Raw genomic sequence first — 21,555 nt, 5'->3', positions numbered from 1 at the left:
CAAAATCAGCACTTGAGTGAAATTCAGTCCCACGGCTCCAGCTCAGCAAGATGCTCAAATCTGCCTTTCCTGCGACCCAGCGACCGGGAGGGCACCACAGCACTCTCTGTAACAGAGCAACTGACCCTGCTCTCCCAGCAAACCTGTCCAGGTCCAGCGCCTCGAACTCCAGTGCCACATCCACCGGGAGAACCGGGGAGTCCCTGTAGGCAGGAGCCTGCAGCTGAGCTAGGTGCTTCTGGGGCCCAGGGAGCGCGTGGGGGCCCCAAGAGCAGTGAGGAACCCCCGTTTTGGGGCCAGACTGCCCAGGGGAGCTTTGCAGGGGTTTCACTTAGCACTTGATTTCTGCACCTGCCCCTGCTTCCATCCTCCCCTCCTGGGAAGAGGTTTACCCAGAGCGGTTTACACTGATGCCTGTTTCTGCTGCCACTGAGGGCTGGAAATCTGAGCATGTTGTGGCATGTTTTCAGATTCCGGGTTGTTTCTGGGGAAAAAGACTAATTCGGGGAAAGGGGAAAGGCATCTACGTTCTGGGCAGTAATCTAGATATTGGGACCATCCAGTGAGGAGACTTGAGGACAAGACAGAGACTTACAGGAGCCCCTGGGGAAAGGGGAAATGATTTTATTTAATATAAATGGTTAATTTCTCTTGCAATGTTCAAGTAGTTGGAAATATTTTAAAAGGTACAAAGAAGTCTGAAACTCACAGCAAGCCTAAATATTCCTTATGCCAAAACAAAACTTTAAGTTCCTGGCTTCATTGGAAGCAAAATCATCTGTAAAGTTCTCAAAATTACTTCTTTGTTCATCTCAGTTCAATTGAGGGAAAGCCATATTTGAGATATTTATGACCCAGTAGCTACCGTAAATAATCTCAATTTTCAAAGTCATTTTTCTTCTCATTTCCTTTATCTAAGGATCTTATGTTAAGCTTTCAAATTTATCCATAGTTTTGCATTGGAGAGTTTTATTAACTTTTTCAAAAGGTCATTTCCTATAGATAAGTTGCTTTAAAATTCATAATCAAGATGAGTTTTGTTTCAGCATAATGTCGATTTTCACTTAATATCCGATTTTCTACCCAATAAGCATCTTATATGCCAAATGCACTGACTGCATGTTGATTTGATGCCACTAAATATCGCGGTGTGCTTGGTACAGTCATGTGAGTATTTTATTTGCTAGTAAAATTTCAAAATGTATAGATATGCTGTGTACAATACTAGAAAAGATTAACTTATTCTAACTTGCAGAGGTAGAGTTTTTGCATTAACAACTGAGTTGAGCAAGTCGCAGATATAGCATGATCATCTTTAGGGTAGACGTGAAATAATGGTGAAACTTAATATACACCGGTCACAGTAACAACTCTCACAGCTGTTTAATGTGTCCATGATGCTTTATATAATCTACTCATTTAAGATAATTGTGTAAGTTGTTATATTAATATCATATAGAGTACAGAACATGAGATGGTATGTTGAATGGCGTACAATATTCTCATTATCCCTGTTTTGATTTTAATTGGAGAAAAATTCCTTTACCATGTTGTGCTGGTTTCTGCTGTACAACAATGTAAACCAGCTCTAAGTACACATGTATCCACTCTCATATCCTTATTTTAAAGCTGAGAAAACTGTAGCATAGAACAGAAAAATCGACTGGACTAAATGATTCAGGAACTTGAGGGAAAACTAAAGAGATGCCCAGCATAACAAATATACTGGTCACCTGAGAAGACAAGAGTAACCCACAGAAAATAAAAACAAAAAATGTAGAAAGATTGTCGTTTTCAAACAGTTTAACTGGTAAAACCCTTTTAAGCTTATCATTGTTATACTTACACTTTTATTGACAACTCTGAGGACCAGCAGTATCCTACCATTGTGCAGGATGCTGGGTGGGAATAGGAAATGGAGACATGCTCCTGCTCTGGGGAGTCAATTCCTCCCCATTTAAGGGGCTCTCAGTTAGAAGATCCTGGTGGAGGATGTGTGAGGGGGAGGGGTGTTTAAAATGAAAAGAAATACTTTGATCTTGAAAAGTAAAGATGATAGGAAATTCTTAAGATAATAAAAGTTGAAATCTGGTGAATGATATGTATAAATTAGTGGGATCTTTGTTGATCAATTTTTATAAATGATCCCACTTGTTACTGTGGGAACTTGGATATACCTCAATAACAATATTTTCTGTGCAGCGGATTGACATGTTGATTTTTAACATCTTTCTTAGAAAATCATACTATTTGAAGACAGACAACATACCTATTTCCAGCAGTTAACCACGTGTTCAAATCTCAGCCACACGTACGTCCATGGTGGTGAATAAAAGATATGGTGGGTGTGCCTGAGATAGTTCAGCATATTTCAAATGGTCAAATATCAAGATTTTGGCTTAGCTTCTGGTTCATGATGGCAGAGTTGAAGGACATGGACTTATCTCCTCACGCAAGAGCAACGAAATTGCAACTAGCTGTTGAAGAGCCATCCAGAGGAAGACTCTGAAGCCCGCCAAAAGAGATGTCCCACGTTCAAACACAAAGAAGAAACTACAACGAGACGCAGGAGGCGCTCAGGCACAATAAAAATAAATGCCATACCTGCCAGATGGGAAACCAACAAACTGGAAAACAATAATACCAAAAAAGTTCTCCCACTGTTGTGAAGGTTCTGAGCCTCATGTCATGCTTGCAAGCCTGCAAAGGGACTGGGAATCCCCAGGCAATCTGACTCTGAGGATCAGTGGGAGTTGATTATAGGACTTCCACAGGACGGGGGGAGAGACTCTTCTTGCAGGCGACAAACAAAATCTTGCATGCACCAAGACCCAGGGGAAGGGAGCAGTGACCCCACAGGAGACTGAACCAGACCTACCTCCTAAAGTTGGAGTCTCTTATGGAAGTGAGGTTCAGAAGTGGCTTGCCCTGGGGACAAGGGTACTAGCAGCAGCAATCCTGGAAGGTGGCCCTTGGAGGTTGGTCTCCTTGGAGGTTGCCGAAAATCAAGCACTTCATTCATTAATAATGTTTCTCACTTCTTTAGTATGAGAAGAGGTAAAACTGGCTTCTGAACCATTTGTTGGGTTTTGTTCTTTCAGTAGCAAAACAGAGGCTCCAGGAGGTGACATTGCCAGCAAATATGGACAAGGGATTTTATGGAAAGGAGAGCTAGGATGCAACCTGGGACAGCCCAGAACTGGAGATTGGAACCATACCCTTCACAGCCCCCGCCCTTCCTTCCTGCCTCTGCTTGTGTTTGATTATCTGCACTGATGTGCGATCTCTATTCTTTCCCTATTATCGTATTTACGTTAGATCAAGTATTTTCTACAAATTCATCTTTCTCAAAGAGTTTTCATAGGAATGCTGTTAGAAGTATGAAACCCAGAAATTGGAATTCTCTTCAGCATACAGCAAAGGAAGGTTCTCACACTGAAAGCACTCTGAAACTAGCACCCAAGATGAAAAGAAAATACCTTTGTCGGGGGCCAGCACCTCTCCATGCTGCCCTCCAGGCGCTGTCTCAGGGCGGCTGTCCTGTCTCCTCCCTGAGGGCAGCCACTCCGTGCCTCTCACGGTCCTGATGATTCCTGCCAGGAGCGCGTGATGCCTCTTGTGTGATATGGACTCACTGAATCCAAACAGTAATTGTATGAAAACCACTCTTGCTGTCCTCATATTAAAGATGAGGAAACTGACCTGTTGTGTTTGTGAGATTTTTCAGGGTCACACTGTTGGTAAATAGCAGAGCTGGGATTCAGAGGTTTTGGAATTTCTAGAACTCTCCTTTCACTTGAGGTCTCTTCCTGGGGCTTCCACTCTGACTACACCATGCAGCTAGAAACCAGCACAGAACAGAGCTCATGTGTGGAGGCTGTGAAGTTACTGTGGAAGGGAGTGAATTGCTCAGTAAGGCAGTCCTGAGGAGAAGGCGGGAGAGAGAGCAACAGGAGTCAGGAGCAGCCAGTCAGCAGGGCGTGTCCTCAGCTTTCCTGGAGGAGGTGACTGCTTCCCTCAGATATGTACATCAACCATTCTTTAACGAGTGGGTATAAATTAGTTATGCCTGTGACATCAAGACTAGCCATTTTCTACAATTCATAATCTCCTTTCTACCTTTTTTCTCTTTGGCATCCTCCACAGCTTATAGGATCTCAGTTCCTCAACCAGGCTCCCTGGAGGAAAAACTCAGAGTCCTAAGAACTGCACCATAGAAGAGTCTCAGAATTCCACCTTTTGACAGACATTTGTTAGAAAGTGATAGAGCTGTTTCACCGTGTAAAGTGAACAAATACCATTTTGTGATAGGTATTTGAAGACAAAATAAGGATTTAGGTTTTCAAAATAAAAACTCAAGAAATTTATCTTGATAACTATTTAATAAATAAACCAAATAACAATTTTAATAAAATAGAGAAATATATCTTCTAAATTTTAATACAATGTAAACATACACATTTTTATATGAAAATATAAATATGATGAGATAAAATATTCCATTACCTAAATAAATAAAGAATAAATAAATAACATCAGGGAGGTCATCGCTTATGGATTGATACCCCTGCACTTGATTTCTTTTATATCTACCTGCTTATTACTACAGACATGTATTGGCTGAATTAATTCCACACATTTGGTGGCTAAAGCAGAAATCAGAGTCTTCTGAAATGACCCCAGGTGAGTTTCCAAGGATGACGGGGCATCTTCATCAGAAAGAGTCATGTCAAGGTGAGCTCAGGTCTCCATCCATCATTCTTAACCTTTCTTGCAAGCTGACTGATGAAGACAAGGATCTCATGATTTCCACTCTGACGGTTTCCCAGGCACAGTCGCTGTATTCCTTCTCTTTCAGGTAGACATGGATGCCCTGGAAGTACCTCTTCAGAGCCAGGGTGGGTCCCCTCCTTCCCAGGGCAGAGTCTTCCTCTCCCATCACCTGCCCCAGGCAGGCGTCCAAGTTGTCCAGCTGCTGATGGAGTCCAGTGCGGAGCTGCTCCAGGAGGGTGGTGTCCCAGGCAGCAGACGAGCGCTCTGTGTGGAAGAGGTTGAAGCTCTGCTGGAGCATCTCATGGAGCACAGAGATGGCCTGGGCCTCCTGGAGCTGGCCGCCCTCCACCATCTCCTGGGGGAAAGCGAAGTCTTTTCTGTCCTGCAGACAGAAGCGAGGGGAGAGTCTCCTCATTTGGCCCAGAAGCCTGAGGTTCTTCCTGCCAAGCAGCACGTGGTTCTGAGACAGGTCACAGCCCAGGGATCCTCCCGGGCCATAACTGACCAGCAGCAGGGCCATGAGTAGAGAGAGCACGAAGGCCATGGGGAAGATGCGGCTGCTGCTGGGCTGGCTGAGACGGCGTCTGGTGGAACCTTGAGGTAGGTTCTCTGATGCCATGCTTTCTAAGCGAGGCCATTAAATAGTGAACATGGTAATTTTCATTTTCTAATTGTTTTAATACACTTTCACTTCCTTTTTTGATTTTCATTTATGTATTCACAATATAATCAAAGAAAGTGTCATCATTTTAAAGTATTAATTTTACCTATTTCCCAATAATTTCAAATGTACCCATCCGATTGTATATGTCAATTAAATGAGAGTGTTTTTATTATTCATCACTTTTATTTACACTGTTCAGCACTTTTCTGCTCAGAGTTTCAGAACCGGAGGAAGGACATTCAGTGATGGTGTCTCTCACTGGAAGCTTATGTCACAGAATCTAGTGAGTTTCAGTCATTCATTCGGGCAGTTGCTTCCCACTGGGCATCTCTGTTCCTCTGTCTCTTTCTTCCTGTGAGAACGAAGGACGGTGAGAACCAGGCTACTCGTTCAGGTGATACTATAGTATTGAATGAAAGGTTATTTAGAAAATAATCTGTTAATGAAATGGTATTTTTAACAGTAATATCGGAATGTATTTTACTTGTTTAGGACCCTAATCCTCAGGAAGGTTTCCAAACCTCTCAATGTACTTTAAACGTTCCCTTAGGGGCTTCCCTGGAGGCTCAGTGGTGAGGAGTCCACCTGCCAACAGGACCCCATGCGGTCCTAGAGGATGCGCGTGCTGCAGGACAGTGAGCCCAGGGGCACAGCTCCTGCCCTGTGCTCTAGACCCCGGGCCCTCACCACCGAAGCCAAGTGCACTGGAGCCTGTGCTCCCCAACAAGAGAGGCTCCCACAGTGAGAAGCCTGTGCCCCACAACTAGAGAGGACCCACCTCTGCCACAACTAGAGAGAAGTCCGTGCGGCAGTGAAGACACAGCACAGTGAGAAATGAATAAATGAATAAAATTATTTCAAAAGTCCCTCTGACTGTGCATATAGCTACTGAGTGCGGCATGTCCCAACTGGAAGGAAGAGAAAGATGATTGATCCATCAATGTCCTGAAGATTGCCTACATTAAATACATGAATTCCCACAAAGATCTTTGTTACTTTGAGAAATTGTATTCTTCCAGTGTTCACTTTACTAACATATGTCCTGCGAGGAAAGCTCTGTCCCCCTGTTGCTAAATGTATTAAATGTATTAAAAGCCCTGCACATGGAATAACCTAGGTGCACGCACAGAGGAGCCCCTGGTGTCTCCACCATTGCTCACTGTGGGGCGGGGTTCCCTCTATTTACTATGTTTCTCTGGGAGGCTGGACAGTCTGGACCTGCAGTGCTTGGCAGGCAGAGCAGGTGAAGTCACAGGAGAGTGTCTGACAGAACTAGAACTTTCACTCTGGTTCTGCTTTGAGTTGGTGGTTTGCAGTCGTAAGGGGAAATTGACAACCAGAAACCGTAATGGAGAAGGACACAGCTGTATGAATGGAGAGGACGCCTTCATGCAGAGTGAATGAGGAGAGCACGCTGGGGATTTCTACACTGGGAGGAAGTGCTGGGGATTACAGTGCATCCTCCTAGAAGTCAAGGGAATTCACTCCTTTGAATGAATTATTCAAAGTTTAGTGATGGCATGTGTGTTTAATATATATAAATAAGCTTGAGAAACCCTCTTACTTCCTTAGAGTCACGTTTCTCATGGCAGCTACTGGTTCTGCATGGCCTCTCTTAGCTGTCTCTGCAGTCCCCAGCCTGCCTTGTTCTTCTTGCCTCCATTGAAGAGTTCAGGAAGATTCTTTTCTCAGGAATGGCCAAGTGTAGAAAACTTACTCCCCCTTCCTCATCCTACTCCAGGATCCTAGACTCCACATATGCAGATTGACCTCCCATGATGGATGTGCTGCTGCTGCTGCTAAGTGGCTTCAGTCGTGTCTGACTCTGTGCTACTCCATAGACGGCAGCCCACTAGTCTCCACCGTCACTGGGATTCTCCAGGCAAGAACACTAGAGTGGGTCGCCATTTCCTTCTCCAATGCATGAAAATGAAAAGTGAAAGTGAAGCCACTCAGTCGTGTCCAACTCTTAGCGACCCATGGACTGCAGCCTACCAGGCTCCCGCGTTGCTGGGATTCTCCAGGCAAGAGTACTGGAGTGGGGTCGCCATTGCCTTCCCCGCATGATGTATGTGGTTCTCCACTAACCCTTGAAGGTGCTCCGGTTCTCACAGGCCCCAGGCAGGCACCTGAGTCCATGACCTGGGCTTTTCTCCACCCATCTCCCTCCCTCCTCTAGTCTGTGTCTCAAGAATCACATTCAATCCCCACTCAAGTTGTCCATTGTTCCTTCTATGACCCAGGGTGGGCAACCCCGTTCCCTCTTCATTAAGAAGAACTCAGTACAGGCTTATCTTGTAGGATCAGGCTTTGGGTTAGGTTTTATTCAAAGATGTGTGCAAGCCCGTTTGTTTTTTTCAAATTACTTTTATTTTCTCTACTGAAAAACAAGAGTAGTCTTGTACACAATATAGTACAAAGCAAGTATCTTATGAATGATAAAGATTTAAATTCTATGAACAGCCTAAATATTTCCAATAATTTAAAGAAATAAATAAATGTGACAACTTTTTAAGATATGGAAAATGGATTCTTAAATCTGTTTTAAACAGTTATAGTAACAAAACCTTTAACATATATTTGAATAATCCCATACATTAGCTATTACTTATATTTCATCTGACACAAAAATAGAGTTAAAGGTTGCACTTTGAGTCTTAGAAAATAGCCATTTAGTTGACCAGATGAACTGTTTTCAGATTCAACGCCTTCTTTATTTCCTGAGTTTTCCGATGAGCTTGTTGGCAAAGACCAAGCACCTTCTGATTTCTACGCTGACAACCTCCCAGGCACAGCGGCTATATTCTTTCTCTTTGAGATACACACTGGTTCGCTGGAAGTAACCCTTCACAGCCAATCTGGAGTTCTCAGTCCCTAGAGGTGACTGTTCCAGTGTCTTTCCCTCCCTCAGACACGCGTCCAGGTCCTCCAGCTGCTGATCAAGTCCCACGAGGAATCTGTCCAGGAGGCTCTCATCCCGACCTGCAGAAGAGCCCGTGGTGCTGAAGAGCTGGAAGGTCTGCTGGAGCAACTCATACACAACAGCTGTGGCTTCTGTCTTCTCAAGCCTGGTCCCGTGCACCAGGGTCTGAGGAAATCTGAAGTCAGTCCTGTCCCTCAGACAGGACACAGTGGGCACTCTCTCCATCTGACTCCAATGTGTGAAGCTTTCCAGATTGCCGTGGCTGGCAGGCAGCTCACAGCCCAGGGAGCACGTGGGGCTGGAGCAGAGCATCACCAGGGCCAGCAGCACAGAGACGGGGAGGGCCACTGGGATGCTGGGGGCTTGCAGGACTGCCTGCAGGGGAGGTCTAGGCAAGTTCTGAGGGCTTGGGGTGATGGGTGGCTCTTAAAGAGTGAGTCGAGAAACTTTCATTTTCTGGGTTTTTCCACATTTTCCCCTTTCCTTTCTTTTTCTCCTCTTTGTAATGAAATCAATAAAAGTGCTAATTTTTGCCATGAGTGCCTAGGTGGGGGACATCAAATCATGCGTGCCACTGTGGTTGATAGCTACACAGCCATATATTATGCTTTTCACACATCCTTTGTTGCTCCTCGGAGAAGAGTCTGATCAACGTCAGAGAAGGGACAAATATTCATACAATTGTGGCTTTTCCAGGTCACCAAGAAATGTTCAGTATGAAAAGAGCTTATGAGAGAAGCTTTGGATTTTTCTCATTTTTCCCTCATTTACACTTTTCTCCCTTCTTTAAAAAATTTTGGTTCTCTATGTACCTTTATGATGTTACCTGAGTAGGCCTAAGCTCCCTGGAGACATTATAGGGAACAATATCACTGATATCATTTGTTAAAAATGAGTTATTTTGCAAGTATAATCCACAAGGCACTTTTTACGGTGCTGGTTGTCCTAAACACTTCATGTTTGCCTGTGTTTATTTCTCTTTCTCCTCCACCACTGCAATATTTCAGAGGATATTTTGCTTCAGTCTTTGTGTGATCGTGCAGATAATCTCATCTCCTTAGATATTTCACAGGGAAGTGATAATCTACCATGCACTCAGGGATACTGAGGTTGCAATTACATTTCTCCTTGTAATGCATGTCTTTACCAATTCTGTAAGGTACAGATAATTTTTAATAATATTAATGACAGAAATTTTTGCATGCAGCCTCTCAACAAAGTATTTTTAATAAATATGAATTAATCTTCACAGCTTTCCTATGAGATAATTACTATAATTATTGACATGATTGCATATACTGCTGCTACTGCTGCTAAGTCGCTTCAGTCGTGTCCGACTCAGTGCAACCCCATAGACGGCAGCCCACCAGGCTCCCCCATCCCTGGGATTTTCCAGGCAAGAGTACTGGAGTGGGTTGCCATTGCCTTCTCCAGTTTGCAAATAAGGAAACTGAAAACTCAGAGAGATTACTTAACTTGCTAACAGTCAAGATTAACTGTATAAGTGGTACTTGACCACTGTACTCTTCAGCCTCCACATTATTCCTCATTAACCTTAAGCATTCTCCATAAGCTACATAACATACAGTTATAATTAAGTAATCCCTCTAATTATGTAACATTTGACTGCCCTGAGAGATTGTAAGCTCCCTAAAGGCAGTAATGGCACAAGTGGAGAACCTAGGAAGGTGTGTGTCCCTGGACAGAGGGGTCTCTGTCCCATTGTTGTTTGTCACTAAGGCATGTCTGACTCTCTTTCATACCATGGACTACAGCACACCAGGCTTCCCTGTCCTTCTCTATCTCTCAGAGTTTGTTAAAATACCTGTTCATTGATTTGACCCAAAGTGATCGAATCATCTTATCCTCCGTTGATCCCTTCTCGTCCTGCCCTCAATCTTTCCCAGCATCAGCGTCTTTTCCAGTGAGTGGGCTCTTCCCATCAGGCAGCCGAAGTATTGGAGCTTCAGCTCTGTCCCAGAAGTAGTTCTAAGAGAACTATCCACACCAAAGTTTGAGTAGACCTAGTATTTGAAGACTGTTTCAGAAAATGAGAATCTTCTGAAAACAAAGACTGTAAGAGTAAATTTAAATGGGTTTTTTAACTTTCTGAATAGTTTCTCAAAATATTATCTCAGGTGGAAACAGAGACTGTCAGAGTTGTGGTTTAGTTGCCATAGTCGGCCAGGCTTCTCTGTAGGTCTCAAAAAAAAAACACCACTTGAAATACAGGATTGGAACTTATCAGGTGCAAAGGGATCTGTGTACTCAACTGTTGTCACCCAGGAATGAGCGAATGGCACTTTTGTGACATTGAGTAATAGGAATTGGAGAGGAAAACTTACTAAGTGTTCCTCTAAAATAGGAAGCACATTGTCAGAGCAGACAGCTCGGTCCAGTGCATGAGACAGTGGACATGGGGCAAGATCCCTGGGTTGATGTCACAGCTCCAGCCTGCACTGCCTGTGTGGCACTACGGTTTCTCCTCTTAAATGGAACTGATCATCATAGAAGTCTCACTGGATTTTTCTGAAGATTGTAGGACATAACGTACTTCTGACAATGCTTGGACATATAAGCTTTCAGTGTCTGTTAACTGTTTCCATGAGGCAGAAAATTCACACATCCATCTATGGAAACTGGATAGAATTTCCCTGAGATGACCTGTTTCCCTTCCCTTAATGCTCAGCTCACTGGTCAACATTATCACATCTAATCTCCTCTCTGCGTGAACATGATGTGCTGTCCAAACACTACATCTAGTAGCTTCCAGGGAACAGCTGACCTCTCACACATGAATACGGTGACTGTGCAGTCTGTACCCCAGTCTCTTTTCAGGGTGAGTTAATAGGTCTATATCCTCAGAATCTCATAACCTCCACGAATAGGGAGAAATGTGAACAGACAAATAAAGATACAAATAAAGATAAATAAATAGATACTGGGAGTTAGCAGAGCGGTCCACTACCCTTTTAGGCAACACTGTGCCTAAGAGCCTGCCACCCTCCTTGGCTCTGTCTGCAGCTAAACAGTGTCACATAAGCTGCTCTGAAATCTGTCATCTGTAGAGCTCTGCGTCCCTGTTTGTGTAGTTAAGTGACATTTTGTCATTTGCCAGAGATGTCACTGTAGGTTTTTCAACTACATCATTTACTTTCTCTTGACCTTTGTGCATTACTTCTTCATTCAGTGCTTACTTTTACTTTCTAGGAATGTTGAATGAGTGGAAAGTTGGATCTCTTGAAAAATCATGGAGGAAATACATTAACTGTTCTATTCATTTCCGTTTTCTGTTCCTGTTTTTGCAATAAACCTCAAAATGGAAATAGAAAAGATTGTAGGAGCATTAGCACAGCTTTTACAAACTGAAATACAAATGACGAAGAAGAGGCAGCAATATGAAAACTGTATAAAAGTACCTAACAAAAAGTGGGTTGCTTGGACATGACAGGACACTGGCCTGGGCTAAGAAGGCACATTCTAACCACTTGAACACTTGGACAGGAGCGGTGGTTACACTTGATTTTATTAATTTGAACTTAGACGAGCATCAGGATTTAAGATGGAAGTGTTGTAGTCCCAAATTCTATTTAAATGTTCTAATTGTTGAAACATTTCTTTTGTATTTAGAATATTTCATTTTGTGTATCACAATTCAGATTGTATGCATGGAAAACAAAACAGAGAGGATTTTTTGGAATGAATATGCCAATCTCAATAAATAAATTTTCCATGATAATAGCAATTTCAAAAATTCAAATTTTGAAAATCTTCAGCCATCATGTAAAACAGACTCTCTAGAACATCTATTGTTTCCCTGACCTAAATTAACCACCTTTTTAGGGAAACAATTTGAGGCACAGCTAAACCAGACCTCCCCCATAAAAATACATATACATATATAGTTGCATCAACATTCAAAAAACAAAGATCATGGCACACAGTCCCATCACTTCATGGCAAATAGATGGGAAAGAAGTGGCAACCCTGTCAGATTTCATTTTCTTGGGGTCCAAACTTACCACGGATGGTGACTGCAGCCACAAAATTAAAGACTCTTTCTCTTGGAAGAAATTATATGAGAAACCTAGACAGCGTGTTAAACAGCAGAGATGCCACGTTGCCAACAAGGGTCCACCTAGTCAAGGCTATGGTTTTTCCAGTGGTCATGTATGGATGCGATTTGGATCAAAAAGAAAGTGAGCGCCGAAGAATTGATGTTTTTGAACTGTGGTACTGAGGAAGAGTCTTGAGAGTCCCTTGGACTGCAGGGAGCTCAAACCAGTCAATCCTAAAGGACATCAACCCTGAATATGCATTGAAAGGACTGATGCTGAAGCTGAAGCTCTAATACTTTGGCCACCTTCTGAGAAGAAACCGACCCTTTGAAAATGACTCTGATGCTGTCGAAGATTGAAGGCAGGAGGAGAAGGGGGCAACAGAGGATGAGATGGTTGCTTGGCATCACTGACTCAATTGATATGAGTTTGAGCAAACTTGGGAGATAGTGAAGTATGGGGATACCTGGCATGCTACAGTTCACAGGGTCACAGACAGTCGGATACAACTAAGCGACTGAACAAAAATACATACACATATATAAATACACACACTTGTACAATATATATTAAATAAGTATATACATATGTGTTGCTACTTTAACATAACAGGGTGAACAGCAAATGTTTATTGAATTGCTACTGTATCCTGTATTATTTATTTTGCTGCACCATAAATGTTACCTCATCAGCAGGATAACGGCTAGACTAATAAGTGACTGTTTGTGGTATTAATAGACTGAGCATAGTAATGTGTCAAATCCTTTATATACTGTTCCATCAATTGCGATTAATTTTATCTCTGAACTCTTTGTGGATACAAAAATTTGCTTTTGTTTTTTTGTCCTCGCACACAGCATGTGTGAGTTATTTTTTGAAGATCATTATTAGGAAGACTGTCTTCAACTTTCCATTTGCAATATGTAGAAGATCAGGATGAGGCTCTTGGGCCTGGACCCAAATGGAAGACTCACTCATCACTTTTTCTTCAGTCATCCTCACCTAGTTGCAAGGAACTGCCTGATTATTCTTTTCTTGTCTCCCTCAGGTAGTAAGGAAACAGCCTGTAATATGTCTGCACTGTGGATATTTCCCTGCAGGCAATGCCTTCAGGGATCAGCTTTGAAGTTTCTTTCAAACAGCTGATGATACCGTGAACTATGACAGGCATTGTCATTCTCCCCAAAGCTGAACTTGGAGAGAAAGCATTTGGTTCAGATTGTATTTTAAGGAAGTGTGTGCAAGCAAGAACAATCCTTGTTCCCCTCGACCCCTACCAGAACTTCATTTGAACAAATAGTGCAAATGTGAAACCTGGCCTCATGCCCTGTCAAGTACAAACTAGCACGTTCCATTGGCACTTGCCACCTACCTACAAGGATTAAATCATGTGCTCTTGCAGCTGCTGATTTTCAGCACCCCTGGAAAGGAATCTCAGGTGGAAAGCAGAAGTGAGGCATTCTGTGTGCAGGGAAAACTGGCAGAGCAAGTCTTCAGAAGGTGAGCTATTTTCAGGAGCCCATTTTAACTCAATTGTTCTTCTGTCTCCTCATAGCTAGAAAAGCATGGAAACCCTTCATGGTGACGACTGCTTCTTGTAACTCCAAGAAACCTTCACGACACTGGCAGAAAACGTCCACAAAAAATAGGCACATGATTGCATGTATTGCCTCTTCACCAAAATCACATATATCCCTCTGTGTGTCTTTGGAACAGCTTCTCAGAACTATCTGAGGTGCTGTCTCCTGGGCTGCAGTCCTCATTTTGCTCCCCAAACACTTAACCTGCAACTTTCGTGTTGCGCATTTTTGAAAGTCAGCACCCTGAACTTATCTCTTCATCCATTCATCACCCAACAGTTTCCCAACTTGCTTGCAGTGAGATTCCCATGAGGATAAATCCAGGCCAGGGAACGTGAGAGGAAGGGCTCTCACCCTGCATAGTCCTGGCGCTTGGAAGCATCCCCTGTGAGCCACCAGACTTCATGTCTTTACTGCCGCGTGTACTAGATCCAGGTACCACAGACAAACTTGGAGTCACATATTGATGATGGAAAAAGTCGCAGAACAGAAGGTACCCATGTCCCTGAATCACCCTTTGAATGCGAGCAAACCAGAAGATTCACCTGATCTGGAAGGCCTGCATTGTGTTCTTCAGAGAAGGAAAGATAAGTTCCTATGATGATGAAAATCCACAGTTTATTCTTTATCTCTATAGCACCTAGACTTAACTGAAAAAGATATTGAAGAACAGAGGATCCTGGACACCTGTCCATGGAAAGAAACTCTGGACTCTGAGTATAGAAAATACCAGCCCCACAGACATCAAGAGATCTTTTCAATGATGATCAAAAGATCTTTATGCAAGAAAAGACATTCTGTTCTGCTGTCCACACCTGCTTCTGAAAAATCATGATTTTCATTTCAGTTTTCAGTGCCTGAGAAAGTACGAGCTGCAATTGCTTTGGAACAGGAAGCAAACAATAATGGAATTCATTAGCGAGTGTTACAAATATAAACACCCTTATCGTTGCCATTTCTTTCAGGATTCGTACATGAGGGAAAGGCACTTTTCATTTCCACTCTGACAGCCTCTCAGGCAAAGTGGCTGTATTCCAGCTCCTGAATAGAGATGGATGCCCTGGAAATACTCCCGGGCAGGAAGTCCCGTGAGAACTGCACAGACTGTCTCCTTCCATGGGCTCCAGTTGTTTCAGGCTCTGATCCTGGCTTCAGGGTAGCACGGCTGTCCTCCGTGGTGAAGAGTTGAAAGCTCTGCTGGAGCATCAGATAGTGGTTGCAGGGGCCCTGAGTCATCTGCACTGGAGTGATCATCTCTTTTTTCTGAGGAAATCTGAAGTCGGCTTTGTCCTTTAGGCGCGACTGAGAGCGGATCCTTTGCATCTGTTTCAGGTGTTTGAAGATTTCCCTGTGTTTCTGGCGGTGGATCCCAGGCTCGTTCCAGCGAAGAGAGCAAGCTGGGATGCAGCAGCTCCTTCCACCAGCAAGTGGATGTGGGCCATAGAGAATGTCAGTGCTTCTGCTGACGGCCGGCAGGGGGCGCGCGAGCACCGCGAAACGATGAGAAAGAGCGCTGAGACGGACCCCCAGACCGCCTGCTTCTCCAGGCGACCGCGAGAGCTCGAACGCTGTGGATAGATATTTTTTGCTTTCGGATCGCAGTCGTGGCAGAGTTTGCAGTTGACTCTCGTGTGGCTGCTAGAGAGACAGGACGCAAAGTTTCCACAGAGCTTTTAATAGGAGCACTGATTCAAGGGTGCGCATATCATTAGGCCTGGTTTCCGCTGTCCTGAGTAGGGAGAGAGAATATTGCATTTTCGGAAAGATCCCCTGAGTAGTGGCCTTTCTTCCACATGTCAGCTCGAACTGGCCATGTTTGAGGAAAGGAACCCCCAAGGTGGGGTTTCTGAGTGAGATAAGGCTGATTTTACAAATTGGGGCTCACTTCCGGCGAAGGGAACCCACAGCTCAGAGAAAGGGACCCGGCAGCGGTGGTGGGATTATTGGCGATGCGAGGATGTTCAGCGCTGTGCCCTAAAGTGAAACTAGAGGGTGAGCAAGACACTACTGGCTGCCGGCTCATATGGGCCGTTGCTGACCTAGTGAAACAAGGTATCCGGGAGGAGACAACCAGCTGTGCCGCGTTGATGGAGGGTGGGGGGAGCGCGGCGAACACGCTGGAGTCCCGCGTTGGCTTAAAGAGGATAAGCTGAGGAAGGATGGGAGGGGGTCGTGCACCAGGTGAAACACGGGGGAGTGGGTGTTGCGCACACGGAGCGCGGCGGCTCAGAGACTATTCGCTGTGGGACCTGCTGGGGCGTTGCTCACACGGTCGAATCCCGCGGTGGCTAGGAGGCGCTCTGCTGTGGGATGATGGCAGAGCGTTCGGCACAAACGGGAACACAGTGGCCGCGATGAGACTATTGGCTTTACCACGATTAAGGGGCGGAGTAGGGGCCAGGATGGACGGTCGATCCCGCGGTGGAGCCGAGACTACGTGCTGTGGGACTATGGCAGGGAGTTCAGAACAAAATGAAACACAGTCGCGGCAATGATACTATCGGCTACGGGGCGATACCCGGCGGTGGCGATGAGCCCATTTGCTATGGGACAGTGTCAAGAGTTGAGGTGAAATTTAAACCCGGCGGTGGGGATGAGGCCTTGGGTGATCTGAGTACCGGGCAGCTTGGAGGAAAAGTGAAACACCGCGGGGGAGATGGGATTCTTGGCGATGGGAAGGCAGGACAGCGATGTGGTGCACAAAGGGGAAACCGGAGGCGGCCGTGAGCCTATAGGCGATGGGACCACGGGCGGACGTTGGGCATAAAGGGGAAAGTGGTGGTGGCTCTGAGAAGAGTGGACGGCGCTGCGGACAAAGTGAAAGGCAGCATCGGCGATGAGACATTTGTTACGGGAACTATGCGAGGGCGTTGCTCATGTAGGGGAGCCTGGCGCTGGCCAGGAGACTCTTCCCTATGGCAAGATGGGAAGGCGTTATCCACAAAGTGAATCAGGGCGGTGGGATGAGACCTTGCGCGATGTCCTTGGGGTTGAATTGAAACACCGCTTTGCCGATGAGCCTATAGGCGCTGGGACCATGGGAGGTCGTTGGGCAAAAAGGGGAAGTCGGCGGTGGCAAGGAGTCTTGGTTTTCAGAGGATACATAGCGTTGGGGACAAAACGAAAGCCAGCGTGGGGGTTGAGACAGACAGCTTTGAGACTATTGGCTTTGGGACGATGCCTATGGGCGATGAGACCTTGTCAGAACATCGCAGACTGTTGGCTGTGGGGCGATGGGAGGGCGTTTCTCACACAGGGGAGCCCTGCTTGGCTCTGAGACGAGGAGTCCGCGGCGGACAAAGTGAAACCGGACGGTGGCGAAAAACTGCTGGTGGTGGGACGATTGGACAGCTCTGAGACAAAGTTAAACCCTGCGGAGGGATGAGACCACCGGACGACGGATGGGTGTGGTCCACACAGGGGACCCTGGAAGTGGCGACGAGACTATTCGCTGAGGCAGGATGGAAAGGCGTTGGGCACACAATGAAACACGGTGGCAGCGCTGAGGCTTTTGGCTTTGAGTTGATGGGAGGGCTTTGCAGACAAAGTGAAAGCGAGCACAGGTGATGAGACAATCGGCTTGGGGCGGTGGCACCGCGGTGTGGACAGAGTTAAACCGGGCGGTGGGGGTGAGACTGTGAGAGATGGGACGATGGGAGGACCTTGAGCACAAAGCGGAGCCAGGGGGAGTCAGTGAGGCTATAGGCTTAGAGCCATTTTGGACAACGTGAGAAACAGCCAAGGCGATGAGACTGGCCATGGGACCTGGAGTGCGTTGCAGCCAGAGGAGAAGTCAGCGGTGGCCAGGAGACAGATAAGCATAGGACGGTTTGGGGGACTTTCTGGGGATGAGAAGGAACGCGGCCACCACCTGGGTCAGGGATCAAAGAAGTGTGCGCCCCTGGAATGCTCTGGAATTTTCAGGGTCTCTCAAGGATTCGGCATTGAAGTGGGGGAGTAAGTCTTGAATAGCTGAAAACTAGGACTATTTGAAAAAGCAGAGCACTTTATTTGTTTGAATTAATTTTATATTGAATTATTTACTTATTTTAAAAGAAATATCTCACGTTTCCAATTTTATTATGAATTTATAGAAGGCATTTTAAATATTAAGCATAGAATATTAAAATATATTTTGTATATAACAGTACATTTTATTCAACTTTATTTAAACTATATTTTCTGTGTACTAAAACAAGTATTTAATATCGTTTTACTTTTCTTTTATGGATGTAAATTTAATATTTCCAAGATCACTTTTCACTTATTTTTAATTGAGTGAATTAGCATGTTTGACAATTTCTAATGACCCCCAAGACAGTCTTAAGTAATTTTCGACTCATGTTCCTGAAACCTCTTTCTGAGGACTGCGTTGTTGGAAATAAGGGTTGGAGTATACAAGCAACTGAGGACATTTAGAAGGTCAGAATTTTTCATTTACTTTAGTAAGAATTTTATAAATTAATTGGAATTTGCCCAAATTTTATTGGCTTAAAGAAGTCTTACTTTGTAAGACTCTCAAATGTAAGGTGGTGTATATTTTACCCCAATTGGAAAAAAAAAGAGAGGAAAAAACGCCCACATCATATAGACGGGCCCTCTGGCCTGAGCTCTTTGGTACATTTAAAGAAGTGAACAAGACAAGCGCAGCTAGACTGTGTGGATACATGGAGAGCATGCATATAACTTGGACATTCCACAGGGCTGCCATGTATTTTAAATTCCTCAAAGGCAGGGGCCAGAAACGCTAGTACTCTGCAGGCTTGTTTGGCAATGAATGTCTCCAAGGTGCTCTGCAATTTTTAATATGTGTTGTCACAAAAATCAAATTGACATTGAAACTGCAACATTGACTTTTGTTTCATAAATAATTTATTTCTCATATAAAAGTTTAAATAAATAGTGCATAAATCAGTTTAAAAATAGGTTAGTCTTTAACTGTCCATTGAAATCAGTGCCTTGCGTGTCAGTTACTTCAAGAGCCTCTGCTGCTGAAGAGTCTCACCTCAAAGTCACATTGTCCCTTCCCAGAGCCACAGGTGGGAGATGTTCAGTCCCGGAGGTAACCTGTTAGGCTCTTCAGGAAAGAAAAGTTCCTGAGCAATTGCACTTGCACGACTGTCCAGGCACACCTGTTGTGCTCCTTGGCCTTCAGGTACTGCCCGAGGTTGAAGTAATATTTCCGCAGGTGAAGATCGGTCGTGTCTCCCATAGTGGAGTTTTGCTTCTGCATTATTTCCTTCTGGATTGGCTCCAGACGATTCATCTGCCCATAGAGTTCCTCACGGAGGTGCTCAATGATGGTCTCAGACCAGCCAGTGCTGGAGAAGTCTCTGGTGAGAATATTGAAGATGTGCTGGAGCATCTCATACATGACCAATACGGCATCTTCCTTCCGGAACTGCTGTGCTTGCTTCATCTCCTCAGGCATCTGGAAGTCCATCCTGAACTCGAGGCAATGTTGAGGAGTTGCAGGTAACTGCCACAGGAGGTTCTGGCACACCTCAAGGCTCCACCCTTGTTGGAATCGAAGCAAGCTGTAGCTCCTGCAAAGAGCTGTGGTGGAGAGACACAGCAGGAGAACCATCTGGAGGAGGCACTGGTAGGTCATGGTGAAATCAGGCCCAGGGCTGCCTGTTCTGCTAGTAGGTGCTGAAGCTGAGTCTTCAAGAGTTTGCAGAGTGAATGTCCTTCCTCCTTGAGTGTGGGCTACTTATACAGGGTGGCCCTCCATTCTTTCTATTTGAGAGGAATTTCCAACTTTCAGGTCTCCCTTTCACTTTTCCCATGTCATTTGAATTATTAGTTGCCTCTAAAACTCTTTTTCTTTAAGCTCCTTGCTATTTTAATTTATATGTACCATGGGGAAAAAAGATATAGAAACTGAGAATTTCTAATGTTTGTAAAGTTTCTCTGAATTGCTGAATGTTAAAGAAAAATATAAGCCACATCTTTTCAACTTGATTATTACAGGATTCGTTCATTTCGAAAGATTTTTCTTTTCATATTATGAGATTTGTGGAGAGGGGGGCTTGTTTGTAAGAGTTTTCTTTCTCATAAGAATTAGGTTTCATTCTCAAATCTGCTATTACCAAACATTAATACTTGCAGTTTATGATTTTAACAAAGGCACCTATTTTTTTCTATCTACAATAGAGTGATGTTCCTAGAGGGGTGGGAGAGGTTCCAGAGGGAGGGGAGATATGTATACCTGTGGCTGATTCATGTTGCTGTATGGCAGAAACCAACACAATATTGTAAAGCAATTATCATTCACTGAACTAAATATATTTAAATAAAAGGAAAAAATAATGTATATAAAAAACAAAATAGAATGTTGTTAAACTAAGTTGTTCTGAATTGTTTTGGAGGCCTTAGCCATAAGGAGCAAGACATCACATAACGTTATCAACCTTGTTGTTTTTCAGTCGCTAAGTCGGCTCTGACTTTTTGCGACCCCATGAAATGCAGAATGCCAGGCTTCCCTGTCCTTCAGTACCTCCCGGAGTTTGTTCAAACTCATTATCACTTCATGGTAAATAGATGGGGAAACAATGGAAACAGTGACAGACTTTCTTTGCTTGGGCTCCAAAACCAGTGCAGATGGTGACTGCAGCTAGGAAATTAAAAGATCACTTCTTTTTATATGAACGTGCAATTTACAATTTTCTGGAGGCCACATCAAAAGAGTAAACAGAAAAAAGATAATTTTAACAGTATATTTTACTTAACAATATTTCTAAATGTTATCATTTCAACATGAACCAATACAAAATTAGTAATGAGATAGTTACATTCTTCTTTTTCATAGTGCCTTCAAAATAGAGTACACGCTGTTAGTCATACTACAGCTCAGGCTGGACTAGTCAAGCGCTCAGCTGGCCGGCCACATGGGATTGTCAGCTCCATGGTGACCAACACAGCTCAAGCTGGAGGGAGCAGTACGAAAACAAGACTAACATTAAAAGTCACCCACTTCTTTTTATATGAGCAATTAAAAGTTGGAAAATGACATTTACAAATGATACCATTGACAATAACATAAAGTGTCTACCACTGAGAAACTGTCGTACCAGAGGGGGCCAAGAAGACGTGGCAATTACAGGTAACGGCGCATCCTAAGTGACATCCCAGAAGAGAAAAAGAACATTAGGTAAAAAACGAAGGAGACCTGGGAATTCCCTGGAGATCTAGGGGTTGGGACTCTATGCTTTCAGGGCAGGAGGCCCGAGTTCCTTCCCTGGTCAGAGAACTAAGATCCCACAAGTCTCAGAACCGAAAATAAGAAACTAAATAAAAAGTTGCTACAACCAGAGTGTGTGTGTGAGGGGGCGGGGTGGCGGGAGGGAGAGGTATTAGGAGTTCTTCATAAAGTGTAGACTGGGTAATTTTTAATAATAGTTTGTGACTGGACTGGCTCTTTGTGGCAGCAGGCGGGCTTTCTCCAGTTGGAGCAAGCGTGGGCTGCTCTCTAGCTCAGCTGCTCGGGCTTCTCCCTGCGGAGCTCTCTCCTGCTGCAGAGCACAGACTCCAGGGCCCAGGTCAGTAGTTGTGGGG

General features: G+C 44.4%; 3 protein-coding genes across 3 annotated transcripts; all 3 read right to left on the bottom strand.

Annotated features, from left to right (window-relative positions):
• Positions 1 to 4,729: 4,729 nt before the first annotated feature.
• Positions 4,730 to 5,317, bottom strand: LOC114112842 (interferon omega-1-like). Its single transcript, XM_027963942.2, has one exon. The coding sequence runs from the start codon at positions 5,315 to 5,317 to the stop codon at positions 4,730 to 4,732; it is 588 nt and encodes a 195-aa protein (XP_027819743.2).
• A 2,833-nt stretch (positions 5,318 to 8,150) lies between these two features.
• On the bottom strand, positions 8,151 to 10,907 carry LOC121818512 (interferon alpha-2-like). Its single transcript, XM_042242700.1, has 2 exons — positions 10,881 to 10,907; positions 8,151 to 8,783 (listed from the first exon to the last, which is right to left on the bottom strand). Exons 1-2 carry the CDS (start codon positions 10,905 to 10,907, stop codon positions 8,151 to 8,153), a joined length of 660 nt encoding a protein of 219 aa, XP_042098634.1.
• A 5,399-nt stretch (positions 10,908 to 16,306) lies between these two features.
• Positions 16,307 to 21,292, bottom strand: LOC121818657 (interferon beta-2-like). The gene has a single exon (XM_060411001.1). The coding sequence runs from the start codon at positions 19,607 to 19,609 to the stop codon at positions 19,049 to 19,051; it is 561 nt and encodes a 186-aa protein (XP_060266984.1). The 5' UTR covers positions 19,610 to 21,292; the 3' UTR covers positions 16,307 to 19,048.
• Between the last annotated feature and the right edge of the window lie 263 nt (positions 21,293 to 21,555).

Source organism: Ovis aries, chromosome 2 (assembly GCF_016772045.2).
Source record: "Ovis aries strain OAR_USU_Benz2616 breed Rambouillet chromosome 2, ARS-UI_Ramb_v3.0, whole genome shotgun sequence".
Lineage (NCBI taxonomy): Eukaryota > Metazoa > Chordata > Mammalia > Artiodactyla > Bovidae > Ovis > Ovis aries.
Note: the sequence above shows the minus strand (reverse complement) of the source record. Positions and strands in the feature narration are given on the sequence as shown.

Bases quoted from the DNA above. Each gene is read 5' to 3' on its own strand.
- LOC114112842 (XM_027963942.2), bottom strand. From the start codon at position 5,317: ATGGCCTTCGTGCTCTCTCTACTCATGGCCCTGCTGCTGGTCAGTTAT.
- LOC121818512 (XM_042242700.1), bottom strand. From the start codon at position 10,907: ATGTCCTACAATCTTCAGAAAAATCCA. The intron at 8,784-10,880 runs GTGAGACTTCTA...ACTCTTTAAGAG, and splicing joins ACAATCTTCAGAAAAATCCA to CCACCCATCACCCCAAGCCC.
- LOC121818657 (XM_060411001.1), bottom strand. From the start codon at position 19,609: ATGACCTACCAGTGCCTCCTCCAGATGGTTCTCCTGCTGTGTCTCTCC.